Source organism: Giraffa tippelskirchi, chromosome 10 (assembly GCF_054371585.1).
Source record: "Giraffa tippelskirchi isolate mGirTip1 chromosome 10, T2T-mGirTip1v1.2.pri, whole genome shotgun sequence".
Lineage (NCBI taxonomy): Eukaryota > Metazoa > Chordata > Mammalia > Artiodactyla > Giraffidae > Giraffa > Giraffa tippelskirchi.
Window position 1 is genome coordinate 61141222 of NC_137284.1, and position 17910 is coordinate 61159131.

Here is a 17910-nt window from a genome sequence, read left to right on the forward strand (position 1 = left end):
CCAGCCTCTGACGACACTCCCCTCCAGTCCAGTTGCGAGTCGCCATCACCTCAGTCTCCCCTTTTCAAGCTCTGTGCTCACGGGAGATTTCTGGAGATTTGATTACCCAGTTCAGGAATTGTCCGAGTTTTCTGTTCATTTTTGTTGGATCTCCTACAACCAAATATCTGCTTTTTGATCTAGTCACAACTTATCATCCTAAACAAAAATGTGCAGAAACTGGCCAAGAAAATGAGGAGCAAAACAAACCATTTTGCACTCGTGAGAAGTGTTGGTGGACACGGATGAACACTATGACTCAGTGCAGTGCACACATTTGCTGTGGTTTGTGCCAAGATGCCTGCCTTCTTGTAGGACCTCCAATTGCTTTATTTTGGTGATAGGAGTTTTGTACTTATTTTTATCCACAAGGATTAAAGAAGGGATCTCATTGTGGATCCACATAATTTGGAGCCTCCCTCTATAGAACCACGAGCCACACCCAGGAGACCTAGCTTAAACCAGCTGTCCAACAATACCTCCTTCTAGAATGCAAACATATCAAAAACTTCCTGAGATATCACCACAACATCCTCTAGATGTCACCTTGAGAACATTCCAGGATGGAAGATGACTGCTTTTGCAGCACACAGACCACCTGAAATAGATACATTTAAAACTCTGCAAGCCTGGTCACCGGCTGATTAAAAAACATTTTTTTTTTTTCCCTTGCTAATTGCCTCAAAGACTAAGTAGCACTCCAAATTAAGTTTAAATCATAAAATTATCTAATTTCCTTTTCTGGCAGATTTTCCTCTTTTCCCCTTCAAAAGCAGAAGTAAAAACTAAAACCTTCCTTTAAGAAGTATTTTTCTTGAATCCATCCTTTTCCCCATGGTCTTCCCTCCCCAAAACATTTTCCAGTTTCTAAGGGTACTCATCTCATTACTTGAAGCATCTGAGGGAGGAGAGTGTAGCAAAAATTTTAAGGCAGAAATTAGTTATCCCTGGAATGTTAAGAGCATTTAATTATGGATGATTACCCAATCAATCGTTTCTCTTTAATAAGCCAAGTCTACAGCCGGCCAATAACTGATTCATTTGGTCATGCAGTTCATTCAAACCAAATGAGCTGTCAGGTAATTCATTAAGGATTTTAAACACTTCGGTGCATTAAATCAATCTGGAGACTTGGGAGGAAATAGAGGAAGACTTTTACAAGTGACTTCAGGGAGATCTGGATTATCTTGGGTGTTATTTCCTGTGATACAGGTACACTTAAGCCTAGGGGGCCTGCATTTCAAAAAATACAGACCTAGAAAAATCAATTAATTTTCCTGTAAAAAAAAGTAAAGTAGTCTATATTACAGAGAATGGTTGCAGGGTCAGTCTCATAGGATTTCTAAGGGGATCTTTTCTAACAACTAAACTTACCCCCAAAGTTAAGAGGCTCTGATGGACAAAGAAGCCGGGAGCTGCACAGAAATATGGGGAGAGGACCTCACCAACTCACAACACTCAGCATCAATGGAAGACAGCAGGAACAGTTCCCAGAGTTGTGTTATCAGTAGCCTCCCTCCCTGATCATGATAGGATAACTTCCAGGACCATGAGCGATGCTGGCAGCTGCCAGAGAAAGGACAGAGGAAAACAACTCGTGCTGAAAGTGTTCTTTAAAAATAACAATCACTTGTGGAGTTCCATGAGAACTACTTCTAAATACAAAACAGCTCCCTTTAGAATCCTGTGTTCTCATTGTAAGAAGGAAAAAGAGAGAGATGCTATATACTTTTCCTCCAAATATACGCAAAGATAATTTTAAAATAGGGGAGAGAACTTACTTATGCAATATCCCTAAATTATACTCCTCAGGAAATATTAACAATTATATATGTCCTGATGCAGAAAAATTACAGGTTAAGTAAAATTCCATAATAGGAAAAAATAGGCTCAATATTTTGAAACATGTTTATAAATTAGAGATGTACTCAACCATCTTTTCAAGTATTGCTAGGTAAAGTGTGCACAGCAGCATTTCTAAATTCACAAAATTAAAATTTAACTGTTTTCCCCTGGAATATTAAAATTTTAAATAAAATTACATTAATAAGAAATTTATAGTCAAAGAATCACATGTGGGTGTTTTATAGCTTGATTTTGTATACAAAATTTAGAATACTGATTTTCAGGAATAGTTGGGGTTTTTCTGTTTCTATTATTATTTTTTTGCTGGTAATAACAGTTTCCCATTTTCATCTGATCCCTCTCTTATTCAATGATAAGCATTTACAAATATGCAGTAATATATAATTATTAATCAATGATTATGTGCAAGGCACAAAAGGGAATTAGTCCCCAGCCAATCAAGAATAGGAATAATTCATTTATGAAGATTATAAACACTTTTTCAAAAATGTACGCTGGCAATCACCTCTTTGCTCTCAAGATCCAAATTACAAAACAGAAACTAAAAAAGTTTTACAGTACATCTTTTGTTCTAAAATTATCAACTAGAAGAGATAAGAAGTCAGGGAGAAATGAACGTAGGTGACTCCCAGCACTCCTCATCTCATATTCACACACTGCTCATCACTTCTGACAAGAGAACCCCTTAGGGATCAGGCACCCCACACAGGTTCGATAAATGGCTCTTTCTAAACCAGGAAAACGATGAGGAGTTGCCTCTTTGGTGTTCAAAGGGAGTCTCCACGTCTGTCTAGTAGGCGGACACACCCCCCTTCCCTGAGGAGTTAAAACCAGTTCCTCCAGTCTCTCTGATGTAACTGAAACAGCATGAGGTTTATAGGATGGCCCAGAGCAGCTCAGAACTCAGGTACACTTCAAGCTGTTTTGTCCATGGGGTCAAAAGGACAGGTCAAGGAAGGAATTCCAGGTGCTACCAAGAATCAAGAGCCACCAGGTGTGGTCAAAGGGGAAAGAGAACGGACTCAAAATTCAAACGAACCAGGTCAACACGTTAAGGGCATTCACAGGACAAAAATTATTTTCTCACAGTTCTAAGGCACCCTTGACGTTTAACCCGACACCAAGGGAAGCCCACAAACTAGTGTTGTCCAGCTTGAGGTTCAAAACTGTACCCGCAGAAAACAACCCACATGAACAGGTAAGGTGGTCGCCTTTGCTTGAATCACTGCAAAGCAGGAACTGCGACATTAACCTTGCACTACTTGGGGGGCTTTGCATTTGCAAGCTTTGTTGTCACTACCAGGGAGAAGTATTTCAGATGGAAGGCGGTGACCCTGTAGGGGTCAGCATCAATCACCTGGGGTCAAAGACCTGCCCGATTGTGAGAAGAGGCAGGGGGTGAGGGAAAGAGGGCAGAGAAAGATCAAAAGGCCTTTGATGGAGGTTATCTACCTGCACCAAAGAACCTGCAAAATGCAGCTTCTCTGGAGTTTGAAACCCCCTCATTTATAAGGTGAGAGATTTTAAGAGGGGTCTTTGTTGTTGATTTTTTTTTTTTTTAACTTGGGTGCTTAAGAAGAAGACTGAAGTCAGCAGATGGCAGAAGAGGCCCAGCGGCACAGGCTTACATGGCTGCCAAGTTCTGGGTCTGTCTCTGAAAGTATTAAATCCCATTTTCCTCTTCGAGAGCAAGTACTGGTTGGGTAAGGGAGGGACGGGACCCCCCCCCCCACCACCACCTCGCATATGCCAAAGGGCAACATGGCTCAGCAGGAACTGTCTCACAACACTGGATTTTAGCTGAGGCAAATACCTTTACTTCTTTTCTCTTTATGCAAAGTAATCACAGAGGGAGGAGCTGGGAAGTCAAGTCATGGCTTTTAGGCCAGTGTGTCAAGCAGTCAGTGTCTGTGGGATCCTCTGTGATGACATACTTCTTGTTACTTTTCTTGTTGCTTAAATGAGCCTTAGATGATGAAAGGAACAGTTGGATAGAGGAGGAGTACCTGGCTAGAGTGGTATGTGAATCAACTGTACCACTGGGTACAGAGTCTGAGGAAGGGAAATGGGCAACTTTAACTCAGAAAAAGACAGTGAATGGTGGTCCAGTGGCTAAGACTCCAGGGTCCCAGTGCAGGGGGTCCCGGTTGGATCCCAGGTCAGGGAACTAGATCCCACATGCCACAGCTAAGACCTGGTGCAGCCAAGTGAATAAATAAATATTTGAGGTGGAGAGGTGGCGCTGGTGGTAAAGAACCTGCCTGCTGAAGCAGGAGACAAAACAGACGCATGTTCGATCCCTGAGTTGGGAAGTTCCCGTGGAGAAGGGCCTGACAACCCATTCTAGTATTCTTGTTTGGAGAACCCCATGGACAGAGGAGCCTGGTAGGCTACAGTCCGTGGGGTCACAAAGAGTCGGACACACGACTGAAGTGACTGAGCACACACACACTCTGAAAGTCCAGGGGTTAAGAATCCACCTTCCAAGGTCGGGGAAGTGGGTTCGATCCCTAGTCAGGGAACTAAGATCCCACACGCTTCAGGGCAACTAAGCCTGAATGCTACAACTAGAGAGCCTATACTCTATAACGAAAAAATTTTAATTTCAAAATTAAAAAAAAAAAAAAGACAGTGAAGGAAGGAGGGCTGCACTGAAGCCTTGGTTAGAGGCTTGATGGACGATTTTGTGGAATATTCACGGAGAATCATTGTCCCAAGTAAGCTGTGTCCTATCCCCCGGCTGCTTTTCCCTGTTAACTGGTGAGTAGAGTTATTTCAAGAACACAAATAATATGAGTCTTTTAAAAACTTACTGGACATGTTTATAAAAATAATTATTTTTAAGAAACAAAACATACTGCAGAGCAGTATAAATGGCTTTCAGATTATGGGCTGTTTTGATTCGCCATGCCCTAGAGCCTCCAGCCTACACCCATCAGCATGGATAATTGAGAATCTGCTGTATTTCCATTTTAACACAGTCTCTCTAATACATTTCAGGCATTCAGATGGAAAAACCAAACCTCCAACTACTATTTCACCTTTCATGAATTTAGCACATGGCACTAACCTCTATACAGTCCAAAGAAGCCTTCGTAGCGCAGCACTTTCTTAAAACAGTCAAAGCTGTTTTTATACATAAGTTCTCCTACGAAAGAGCCGGTCGATCGTTGGTTCTGCATTCGAGTTTTTACCAGATCGATAGGATATACTGCAGTGGCTCCGACAGCTACAATCAAATAATATCAATAATTCAGAAGAAATTAAGGTCACAGGAAAGGGGGAGGTGGTTAAAGTCAAAGATAAGATTGATGAAATAAAGAAATTGTGCACATGTAAAATGAACTTCCTATACCCTTAATAAACAACAGTGGCTTTCACTCAAGGATCTCCTGATAAAAGGATATCACTGAATTCAAATTTTAAAAAGCAGATCACTACAGCCTAGCCTCATTATTAACCAATATCTAGAAGCCATCTGCAGATAGATGTGAGAAAAAGTTACTTCTAAGTCCCTGATCAAATGCAGGTACGAAGAAAAATTTCCCTTTGCTGTTATCCCATCACATAGATACAGATTTGGTAACGAGCTTGGGAAAAGACCAGAGAAGGTTTTGTCCTTCGATATTTCTAAGTGGAAAAATCAGAGGAAAAAGAGGAATAATAACAACGAACAATTTGCACTCATCCATGACTCACCTCCAGCAATAGAACCGAGACCAAACCTGTAGGCTGACTCTGCAATTTGCAGGAGAACTGGTCGAGATGAATCAACTGATGCCTTCTTCTTTGCGTACACAGGAATTGCAGAGTGGGAAGACAGGAGATGGAAAGGAAATCAAAACAAAAATGAGCACGTTATTTTATTTTTAAATTACAACTGCGTTCTTAAACTCATGATACAGCTAAAATGTCAAAGAGGAAGAAGGTATGGTTAGATTTTTGTAAATTCTTATTAATAAAAAGTAATTATTGCCATCAATTTTTAAAATCAAGTTTAAATATAATGAAAGACATTATTGTGTCCCCCAAAATGTTATGAATATGAACTTATCTTCAAATGTTCAATTCTCATTAGTGATCAAAGAGATACAAATTTAAAAACATTAATGAGACATCATTCTTCAACAAAGTGTCAAACTGGTAGGTTTGGGGAGTTTTGTCTGTTTTTAATGGCAATGCCCAACCTGGCAGAAGATGACAAAAAACAGGGCTTCTCAAATCTGCCATTTAATTAAGTATAAACTGAAGGGAAATTTGGCAATACACACTCAACGCTTAAAATGTACAAATGCTTAAACTGACCCTGCAATTCTACTTCTAAAAAGTTAGGCTAGAAAATAATCATCTATACAAGCAAGGATCAAGCTACAATAATAACAAAAAGCAGTACTGTTTTTAAAAAAAAGAAAAAAGCAGTACCATTTTAAGAGCAAAACCTGTGAGAATACCCAAAGGTCCAATAACGGAGGACTGGTTAAAAATAATGCTATAGCTCTAAAACAAAATTGCACGCCATTAAAAAACAATATTGTGAAAAATATTTGATGTTCAGAAAAAGTGTGCATACAGTATTATAAAGAAAAAATAGGCTAAAAACAATATGGTGTGTAGACAGGTATTTATTATATATTTCTCTTTACTTTTTAAACTGTTTGAAATGTGTCATGATCATCTTTTAAAACCAGTGTTAAAGACTGTGTGTGAATATGCTGTGTTTTTTATTAAAATTATTTTGGTATGTATATGCACATAAAAATAACACCAGCGTTTTGGCTATCACATCACCCAGAGATACTCAATTGTTTATAGTGGCTACAACTAAGTGGTTATATTACAGGTGATTTGATATTTTCTCTTTTTTGTCCATCTTTTCTAAATTCATATTTCAGGCTAGTCAGTTATTGTATTATTATTATTGTTCTTTTGACCTACTATTCTTATGGTGTTTTTGATGTCAGAACATTTCAGAGTATTTCACTCCTCTGTCTACATAAATAAAACAGTAATTTTATGTCACACAGAGCTGTCACATGAGGGTGGCATATAGTTAGTGCTTAATAAATACCTGTTGAGTGAATAAATACATTCAATAAAATTTGTTTTTTCATAAGCCATGATAATTAAGATCGGTGAACAATGAAAATAATTACCCACCCCAACTATCAACCCACTGAATTTTAGTTGCTGTCAGTGTAGCACAATTCTAATACAATGAGATAATTTGGAATCTCCTTCAAAGTGAACTGAAAATAGCTTTATGCAGAAATACACAATTTTAAGAAAGTAAAACATTTCTTCTGCAAATTCCATGGGGTGCTTCCAAGGGTATCCCCATATAGATGGATGATTTCCATCTATATCTATTATGCATAGTAACTTCATTTTGACAGATGCATCTGTAAGAAAGGCACTGTTTTACTTACACAGATATAAACTGGCAATATGAAAAAAGGTTCTGGCATCAAAACAATGAGTGAAAATACTTTGAAAATAATGGGTTGATGAGGAGGTACCTACCACTATCACTAATTCATCTAAAGACAAACAAAATCCCAGACTTTCAGACAACTTTTCTGAAGCTAGAAATGCAGCATCCTAACAAAACGAATACTAGAAAGATTCCTCTTCCCACACTCCTCTCTCTTGAGAAGAGTTAGACCCCTAGCTTGGCAGGCGGGTGACCTCTGTTGCTTGAGTCTGCCAATGTTGTCAGGCCCACCAGGGTTCACGTGAGTAAAGAATATTCCAGGTAAGACCCAAGTGAATTGCTCTGAACCTCCAAGCCAATCATTTCCTGCTGTAAACCTCATCAATCTCATCCAACCCTTTCATGGACAGGATCAATAAGCACCCACCATCAGAAACTTGATAAAGCTGCAGAGGGCATAGAGGAGAAATTGTGGGATACAGGGGGAATCTTTTTTTTCAATTCTCTGCTTTTTCTTAATCCCCCAATTTCTGCAGGAGCTAGTAGCACAGAGGCAAAGAGATAATCATCTGGTAAGTGGTGTTTAAAAATCACAGGGAGGGGAGAGCGGGGCTGTGTCCCCCTCTCCATGTGATTCCACACTCCTCTCTCTCGCACTCGGGGAAATCGGCTTCCTCCTTTCACAGCGGCCAGCTGGTTTTCCAGAGGTGCCTCGTGAGGGTTTGCTGCGCGCACGCCCACCCGCCGCTGCCATGGGGTGGGAAAGAGCTGAAAGGAGGGCGTCCTGGCTCCAGGCCTGCCCGTCCTAAAAATGCAGCCCGCATCAACCCATTGTGGTCAAACTGGCGTCTCTGTACAGACCCGGAGCTCCCAGCCAAAAACTGTTAAGTCTCACAGGATTCGGAGATGGCTTTGCCTTAAAGGAGGTATTTTTCTGAAACGACGACGCTCGTCTGTGAGGGGATTTATTTTACAAACATCGTGGAAGCACAACAGACGCTCTGAAGGCTTTTATTCTCTAATCCCGATCTATAGAAAGTCGAGCAAGAGTTAAGCATAAGGAGGTCCCATGTCTTAGGTTTCTGACTCCCACAACTTCAAGAGATTGGTTTCTGTTAACCATAAAATAAAATTTAGCATTCCTCAAATTGTTTCCACATAACTTATGAATCCTTTCACAAAGAAAATAGGTCTAAAAGCCTTCAAACTATGACTCCAGACTAAACAAAATTATCTCATTTTGATATTCAGAAAAACGGCAGGCATGGCAGTCAGGCAGTGCTCTGACAGAGCGCCTCTCTGCGAGGCAGAGCCGGCCCTCATCTCTCGACATGATGCTGGGATGTGACACCCAGAGGGGGCTGTGGCCCCAGCTCTGCCAGCATGAGGCTGAGGGAAGGAGGAAAGATCTTCCTCCTCTTTGGGAAGGGTGAGGCTTCCCATGCAGCTAAGAAATCATCCCATCTTCCGCAGAAGAGAGCAAATGCCAGTTATCTGTTACTCAGAACATTTCTAAGTACTCTTTCCTGCCTTTTGAAATGGTCTGGGTTTTTTGGGTGCAAAACAGAGAAACGGTAGGTCAGGAACCAGTGCCGAAAAGGCAACTGCAAGTGAAAAGGGGTTGTGGGACCTTATCAAGGGAACACAAGGAAGCACGTGTGATCCTTCCGCCCACCTGCCTCTGGGCTTCAGCCAAGTTGAAGGGCAGAGTCCCTTCCTCCAGAGGAGCAATCCGTTCAATGTCGGCCAAGGTCATGCGCCTAGAAAGAAAAGCAAACAGAAGCAACAACAAAATACAAATTAAAATTTAAGGTATGGAATTTTAAAATGTTCCTTTTCTTGTTTCCCACATTTCATCTTTAATTTGGTTTCTTTCCCTCCAGGTTTGCTGCCCTCCTCCTACTCCCACCTCCTAACCTCCCTTTATTAAGCTAATTAAAAGAAAAAAAGGCCAACTTACCCCCGTGGCTCATATAAATCTGCTAACTGAAACAAGATGTCAACTTCCATGGGTGTAACCTGACCAAATTTCTGAGCTGCCAGAACAAACTCCTCTGTATGGAAAAAGAGTTAAAAGGGAAAGATTCAAGAAGGAATAGCCACTAAAGCAGCATTAACTCAAGGCCCTGGAATGAGCGAACATCACCAACGTTTATTATTAACAGTCACAGAATTCAAGTCAATCCAAATAGGGTAAGGATTTTTGCAGTTCTTTCATTCATCTGGAAAGAGTGTGCAGAATGCTTGCTCTAATAGTGACTTTAAAAGGTTGGTGCCACCTGAAGGCTTTGAATAAATGACATAGGAAGCCATTCAAATTGTAAGTTAGGGAAAACCAGGAAGGAGATATGAAACTCTATACACATAGGTCCCAGGATATAATATTAATGAAGCTGTGGAATTCCAAAGGGAATTCTTGTTTAAAAAAGAAAAATCCCATCAAAGTGCTGATATCTTGATCAAAGATTGTCGATCAACACACACTGTCAGCAGTATAAGTTTAAGAATTCCTTGTGTACTTTTGAAGGTCATTTTAGAGGATGTCAGTTTAGTTTAGGATGTCAGTTTAAGAAACTTTGGGGGCTTCCCAGATGGCACTAGTGATAAAGAACCTGCTTACCAATGCAGGCAGACGTAAGAGACATGGGTTCGATCCCTGGGTAGGAAGGATCCCCTGGAGGAGGAAATGGCAACCCACTCCAGTATTCCTGCCTGGAGAATCCCATGGACAGAGGAGCCTGGTGGGCTATGGCCCATAGCATTACAGAGTGGGACACGACTGAAGAGGCTCAGCACACATGCAAGAAACTTCACATGGTTCCCTCATTCAAAGAAGGCCTTGGATTTATTTAAAATGTGCTGAAGATTGTTTCATTTGTTTCAAAGAGTGGAGAACACACAAGTACCAAATGGTTAGTATGTGTCAATGAGATAGAAAACCATGGATAGAAAACTCTGTAACATAAACTTTTGGTTGTCTTCTTCCCTCTAATAATACTTCACCAAGATACTTGCAGGCAAGAATTCAGATTTAGTCGCACTCACCCTTAGTCACCTCTACATCTTTCCTGTTGCCAGCCAGAGTGCTGTAGATCTTTCTAATGAGTTCCATGTTGTTCAGGAGAGAGTTAAATCCATTAAAATAGGAGAAACTAACTTGATGGGACGTTGTACCTCCAGCAGCCTCAAATAAGTTGAAAATAAGAGGGGGGGAGAAGAAAAATAAACAAAGGATTTATAGAATGAAGAAGATTCAGAAGCACGTATATCAAATGCTAGTTTTGGAAGTAATCAAAAAAGCATGTATAGCAAAAAGTGGCCAGAAGTATTTTTCTTTCACATTAAAAGAAAAAAAAAAAGCTATAAATGATTTTAAAAGTAACTGCAACTAATCATGACCAGAACTTGTACTCTCCACACACAGGTCCTAGAAAACTAAATAAATACACATGTAGGATTATAACAACAGGACCAGTAGTAATTTACAGAGTTCAAATTTCCATTGGAAATGTTTTATAAGTTTGTTTATTTCATCTAATGAGCAATTCTTAAAAGCTTAGACATGCAAAAAACTGCATTATACACATGCCCACATGTGTATACTTATACATGCAAAACTTTTATACCAACACAACATGCTATGAGAAGTGGTTAATCTAACATTTATATCATGATTTGTCATGTCACTTATAAGTAGTAATAAATAATCATTTATGTACATACTTTGCATTGGTAGGATTTCCAGCAAACAAGCACATTATGATAAAATTATGAGATGTCACATGCTTTGATGGGGGTTAAGACTGGCCAGAACTCTTGATAATCAGAACTTGTAAGAAACCATATTTCTTCACGGGGATAAGGGAAATAGACAGCATGTCCATTATAAATGGAACTTCAGTTTGGGGTTTCAAATTCTACCCTTCCCTAACAAGTCAAAATATTTTTATTAGGAAAGCACTTCTTTATAAGGTAACAACCACATAAATCTCCACTTCGTAAACATTTGAAATAGCTGACATGAGAGTTTAGATTGGGCTAGGGAAGGGAAGAACCAAGAAAAGGAGCTGGAGTGCCAGAGCAGGAAGGCCTTATTAGAATACCATTATCTTCAAAAAGAGGGACCAGTGAAAACAAAGAGGAAAAATGAAAAGCTAGGCCTAGAAAAGACCTCAGAATATGCATTTTTAATAACAATCCCTGATGATTCTTAAGCTCCGTGACCAAGGCTTGGGGACCACCTCCATGGAATGCTCCAGGACACCCTCAGGGCCCGTGGGCGAGAAGAGTAGCTGGACACTCACTAGAAGAGAAGCTCCAGAGAGGACAGCAGAGACCTGCCCACCACCCGGGCCACTGTTGCCTCAACACACAGGCTGCATGAGTGACCGAACCCAAGGCTTAGAGTTGCTATTCTGTCGACTTCCCAAATACATCTATGTGCACTTTTTTTTGTTTTTAAATACTTTTCCTTGGAGAACTTGTAAAAGTGAAGACAAGCATTTGACATATCTCAAAATATAAAGCAAACTAATATGCAATTATATAGCTGTTTTTCCTTTTTAGAAAAAAGCCTAGTTAATACATTTCTTTAAGATATTCCATACTATCCAGGTAACATATTAAGATACCCACTAACACTGACAAAGCACTTTCTGTAACTTTGGTAATGGATGCAATACCATTGAGCAAATAAGAAAATGTCAGTGCTTAAACAGAAAAAAACTCTACATGATTTATAAGACTTGTTCTCACAATTCCTTCTTTACTGAGCTTAGGCCAGATAGAATACATTATTTCATTAGGGCAAGTTACAACTTAGGGGGAGACATACATTGGGAGATTGGAATTGATATAGACACACTACTATACATAAAAGAGATAATAAAGACCTATTGCACAGCATAGGGAACACTACTCAATATTCTATAATGACCTCTATGGGAATAGACTCTTAAAAAGAGTTGATACACAAATATGTGTAGCTGATTACCTCTGCTGTATACCTAAAATGAGGACAACATTGTAAATTAAAGTATACTCCATTAAAAATTAAAAAAAAAAAACAAAAAAAAACACCCCCTACTTACTGCTACTAGACATTCTTCTACAAAAGGTGTCAACACGTGAGGACGAATGGTGACCATGATATCTCGGAAGTCAATGGCTGTGACTTTTCCAGTCCTGGCATTGTCCCTTTGAACAAAGGCTTGCTTTGCATGTTCCAGTTGTATTTCCTACAAATAAAGAAGGTACATGTATATGTATAGCTGGATTCCTTTGCTGTTCACCTGAAACTATCACCACATTGGCTTCCCTGGTGGCTCAGATGGTAAAGAATCTACCTGCAATGCAGAAGACCAGGGTTCAATCCCTGGGTCAGGAAGATCCCATGGAGGAGGAAATGGCAACCCACTCCAGTATTCTGGCCTGGATGGGCTACATACAGTCCATGAGGTTGCAAAGAGTTGGACGTGACAGAGCAACTAACGCATATATCACAACATTGTTAATTAGCTATAACCCAATACAAAATAAAAAGCTTAAAGTCTGGGGAAAAAAAAAAGGTGAAATTAGTTGTATTTCTCAGTTACTATAAATGACTGTTCAATTTCAAATCAGGGTGAAGAAACAGACATTATATCTTGAATTACTGAGCACCACACTTGTTCAATAGCATCCCCAAGTTATTATCTTCTTCCAAAGAGGAAACTGCTCAGACTGGTGAATATGTCTTGAGAAAGTACATCCCCCCTCCCCCTTAAATCTCTTACCCAAAGAAACCAAATCACTTCTGTTCGAGTCCAAAGACACGAGGAAAATAAAAACTAGAATGAGGCTTGGTAGGCTCAAAGAGGGCTTCCCTGGTGGTTCAGATGCCAGTGCATGCACTGCCTGCAATGCATGAGACCTGGGTTCGATTCCTGGGTTGGGAAGATCCCCTGGAGGAGGCCATGGCCAACCCACTGCAGTATACTTGCCTGGAGAATCCCCATGGACACAGGAGCCTGGAAGGCTACAGTCCATGGGCTTGCAAAGAGTGGAACACAACTGAGCAACTAAGCACACACTCAATGATCTGGCCAAACCCTGCTCAGGTAATGCAAATGATGAAAGGAAAGCCAGTTAAAAGGACATTAACCTCTCCTCAAAGAAGAGGGAAAAATTCTTAATGGTAACTTGGTTCACAAACACGTGATGTAATGACAGATTGAAAAGGGTGGTTCTGCTCCGGAAGATGCTAGTCCTCTACATTACTGGTATCTGGGGGTGGGTGAAGCCTTTGTTATGTGGGCTCTTCTGTGCATTCCTACCCTCTTTTCACCAGATACCACAGCCCCTTTCCCCCAAGGCCATGGCAATCAAGAATGTCTTCAGAGAGGGCCTCATGTCTTAACTGAGGACCAATGCTCTGAAATTAGGAACTGGATGGTATGTGGGTCAGAGATGGCCAAACTGCACCAGTGCCGCTGGATATATGTTTTAATTCATATGATCTATGGATAGAGAGCCCATTCTTAAGATTTCTTTTGATATTCCCAGAGGTAAGCGTATACACACAGTAAAACACAGCCTCCCATCACAACTCAGCGTGTGCCATGTAGGAGGCACATTCCTCCTGCAGCGACTCTTCCTCACAACACTCTGTCCATTTCCCAAATGGGCCCTTGGAGCGAGATCTCATCGCGACGAAATGAAAAGGCATCATGGATGAGGGTTTTGAGGACATTAAATTATTTGAAGTTTAATAAGTTTTATTAGATGATACTGAGGAATTAATAAATACTGGAAATGATAGAAGCTGGAGTGTGAACATGGTAGGTCATTATACCCTTACCTTTACTTTTGTGTGTGTCTACAATAGTAGAAAGTGTCTACAATAAAACCTCTTTAAAGACAAAACAATAATAAGAATCAGAGTTCTAAGTCTATTGAAAAGCCTCTTTTCGGTTATACCATCTGCCAGTGTTGGCCAGGCCCATCCCTGTGGGAACTCTTGCCTGGGACCTAACCTTTCTAGTGCCTCTTCCACTCACTCCTTAAATGGGAGGCACCAATCAGCCCTCTTCCTCAGGTCCTGAATCAACTTTCCTCTGCAAAGAACTCCCCTCCCTAGGTCTTCTTGTAAGACCTCTCATGGGTCTTGATTCCCAGATCCAAGTCTCTCACTCCTATCTTCTGCACCAGAACTCCTGGCAGCTTAGAGAATCTACCCATAGGGTATCTTGTAAAGGCCATAAAATTCCACGTCACTCAACACGCTGTTGGTTGTCCCCCACCCAGCCCTCAAATCTGGTCTCTCTCCTATGTTCCAAACTTCATTATTAGCATCTTGTTTTCCTGGTCATCTACCCTAGAAACCTGTCATTTTCAATTCTTCAAGCTTCTTTTCCTCAGAGTAAACCAGTTACTAAATTAAGTCACTTAGACCTTTGAAAGTTCACTCAAATGCATCTTTTCCTTTTCACTCCTGACACCACGCGTTCAGGTCCTCCTCAGAACATGGCTGAATGGCCACCGTGAGCCCAACTTTTCAGTCTGGCACTCTCTCTGATCTCTGCATGCCCCTTGCACACATCAACAGCTGCCTTTACGCATCTCAAACCTGACTCCCACCACCCTTGCCCGAAACCTTTCATCATAAAGATCTGTCTCCAAAGCAAGATTCTTGAGACGCTACAAGGCGTTACTCTCAGTCCGGTCTCCAGTACCCATGGCCAGTCCAGCCAGACCTTCCACACACCCAGGCCTTTGTCCACACTCTTTCCTCCACCTGGTGCGAACCGTAGCCTTCTTCTCTAGCTCCTGAAATCCTCCTACTTGATGGCTCAAATGCCACCACTTAGGTAAATATTACCAGGCCTCCTAACTGAAAATAACTGATCTGATCACATGGTCTCCTGCGTGACCCTCAATTATAACACTTGTCTTATTCCATCCTACATTATAATCAGTTGTTTGCATTCCTGTCTTTCCCCCACCTTGCTGTGTCCTGCTCATCCTCCTTGTGGCGTGGGCAGAATGCTTTAGATATAGCAGGCACTCAATAAACTATAGATGTATTATCAGTGATGTGAAATTGTATAAAACCAATTGAGTGAAGAAATTACAAGGTATTGAACAAAAAGGGGTCCTCTGTACAAGTGTCTCCAATTTATGAGGAAGGATGAAACCAACTGTTAAACATCCTGTAGTGAAAAATGACCACAGTATGTATTCAATTGAGAGTAAATGAACAGAGTCTTTGAATTGCCATACCCACTGCTAAAACTATCATAAGCCAAGATTACTCTCGACAATACCAGAACGTGTGTTCAGTTATTTACCACTTCCCCTAGTTTATAACTAAAATAGTCTTTGGGATCCTCAGATCATTATATCCAAAACAGTATCACTTTCCCTGGCCACTCCCCCTCCTCAGAGAGCAGGAAGCCACCACATTGAGATCAACCTGTCCGGAATCTTGAACTGGGAAACAGACACCCACATGGGGGCTGATGCTCCCATTACAGGACGGGGGTGCACTGGTGATGTGGACGAACACCATCACCATGCACTTTGGTGCTCGATTAATTGTAAGCAGCAGGGACCCCGCAATCATTGGAGAAGAAAGCACTTTTAACCCTAACAAAGAACTTGAGAACGCATTTCCAACAGTTCTTGAGAGACTGGGAACACTATAAATTCCATGAAAAACATGAAGGCAGATCATGCAGTTCTTTATTAATAGTAGGAAATAGTAAAAACGTCTAGCTATGTGTTTCCCTAAACTTAAAAGTAGCTTACTGAACATGGGGGCTGCCTTCTGAAGAACATCTGTTTATGTCATGACTGTTTCTTGTTCTAGGTAAAGAAATGAAAACTATTACCTCAAACAATAAAACAGCGACAGTAACAGCATTTTGTGAGCATGCATTACCTGCCAGATTGTTCTAAAGTACTCTGTAGTAATAGACTCACTTAATGTTCACAGCAACCCTGTGAACCACTATTTAGGAACCACTATTAACCTTACTGCAGTAGATGAGGAAACGGAGGTCTCACTGACAGGAAGCAGCAAAGCTGGACTTCAAGCCCAGGTCCCACTGCCCTGACCTTGCTCCTCATACCACACTAGACTGCATGGGAGCCTGGATGGTGCTGCTCTCAGGAACCTGATTATAAAATACTATCTGACACTTGGGAGTCTTCATAGTTATGAGAGGATGAGCTTTCAATTTGCTTTTAAATTATTCTAAGGCTCTAGATTTTTCTGTTGCCAACTTTCACGAAAAAACAAGAGAATTTCCGAAAATTTTTCATTACGGCAAAAGTCTTTGATGTGCTCGCAATTGCCACAGCTGTCTTCCTGACAACAGCAGAGAACCTGGAAGAGAGAAACCACATCTACAAGGCCTTCTCCCAACCTTGCACACAAGCAGAAGACTGAGGAGGAGAAAGATCAATATGGAGGCCTGGGGGAGCTAACACAGGTCCTCTATAAGTACTGAATTCAAGAATGAACGACCTTTGAAACAAAGCCAGGCTCGCTACTCGTGGCAGAGTAACTTCTAAGTTCTCCTCTGGCACCTCTACAGCTGATGAAGGAAAACCTAGCCCTATTCAGTGAGGGCTGGACATATCTGAATCCAGAAGGGTAAGGCTGGGATGGAAAGCTTTTGGGATGCATGGTGTGCAGAGCACGGGTAGCTACTGGTCATTTACAAATGAAAGGGGCCAGAATGGATCAACTCCTCCTGTGTGCGGGAGAGGGGAGAACAATGGGAGAAGCAATAGTTACATTCAAATATTTAACAGTTTAAAGGGCTACCAGGTAAAAAGAAGTTAGATTGCCTCTCTGCGTTTTACAAAAGAAAAAAAGAAAGAAAATCAGTAGAGAGAAAACAGAGGGATCAGGTTTTGGCACAAAGTATAGAGGTATTTAACCTGCATAACTATTCAGCAATGGGCTGAATATGGGCTACCTTGCAAAACAGCAGGTTCCCAGTCACTGGAAATATCTGTCCAACTACTGGCTGAGAAACACATGTCAAAGAATTTATTTTAATTTACCTTTATTTAATACAAGAGGTTGTGGAAGCAAGATGTTATGATGATAAAAATCTTAAGTTTGGGACTGGAATGGGCAGAGCTCAAGTCTAAGTCGCAGCACTCCAAGTCGGCAGGGCTTAGGGAGCTGTATTTGTATCTTAGAGCCCCAGCAACACCGTACCATACAGGGTGGTAAAAACTAGACGTCATGTGCAATAGGCACTTCATAAAAAGGAGCATTAATTTTGGTCAAAGTGAATGGTTTAAAAACCTCCAATCCCTTCCAATATAAGTACTTTGGAGTCTTTCAAAAAAATCCCTAGTAAGGAACAGCGGTTCTGCTAAATTATTCTGAACTAGCAAGAGGGACAGAGAGATGAAAACCAGTTAGGGCAGAGGGTGACAGAAACAGCTGAAAGCTGGGAGCTCTGCCAAGAACTTCAGAGACAGTATTTCATTCAAGTTTCACAATAATCTGTAAAGTAATAACATCTTCATCTCCCAGAGGCACCTGAAGCTCATGGAGGTTAAGTTACTAGTCC

The 17910-nt window shown here is 40.9% G+C and overlaps 1 protein-coding gene across 6 annotated transcripts in view; it reads right to left on the bottom strand.

The window, feature by feature from the left end:
- SLC25A13 (solute carrier family 25 member 13) overlaps window positions 1–17910 on the bottom strand; it is a 240920-nt gene that overhangs the window by 97891 nt on the left and 125119 nt on the right. For 3 of the 6 annotated variants that reach the window (XR_014066092.1, XM_081531535.1, XM_081531532.1), the window contains exons 6-11: window positions 12427–12573; window positions 10382–10520; window positions 9297–9390; window positions 9012–9096; window positions 5605–5689; window positions 4976–5134 (exon numbers count right to left, since the gene is read on the bottom strand). Coding sequence is in view for 5 of the 6 variants with exons in the window: in XM_081531535.1 (XP_081387661.1) it covers window positions 4976–5134; window positions 5605–5689; window positions 9012–9096; window positions 9297–9390; window positions 10382–10520; window positions 12427–12573 (709 nt within the window). In the remaining variant the exon portion in view is untranslated. Of the gene's footprint in view, window positions 1–4975; window positions 5135–5604; window positions 5693–9011; window positions 9097–9296; window positions 9391–10381; window positions 10521–12426; window positions 12574–17910 lie in introns of all 6 variants that reach the window. The other 3 variants (XM_081531534.1, XM_081531531.1, XM_081531533.1) reach the window with 2 other exon arrangements.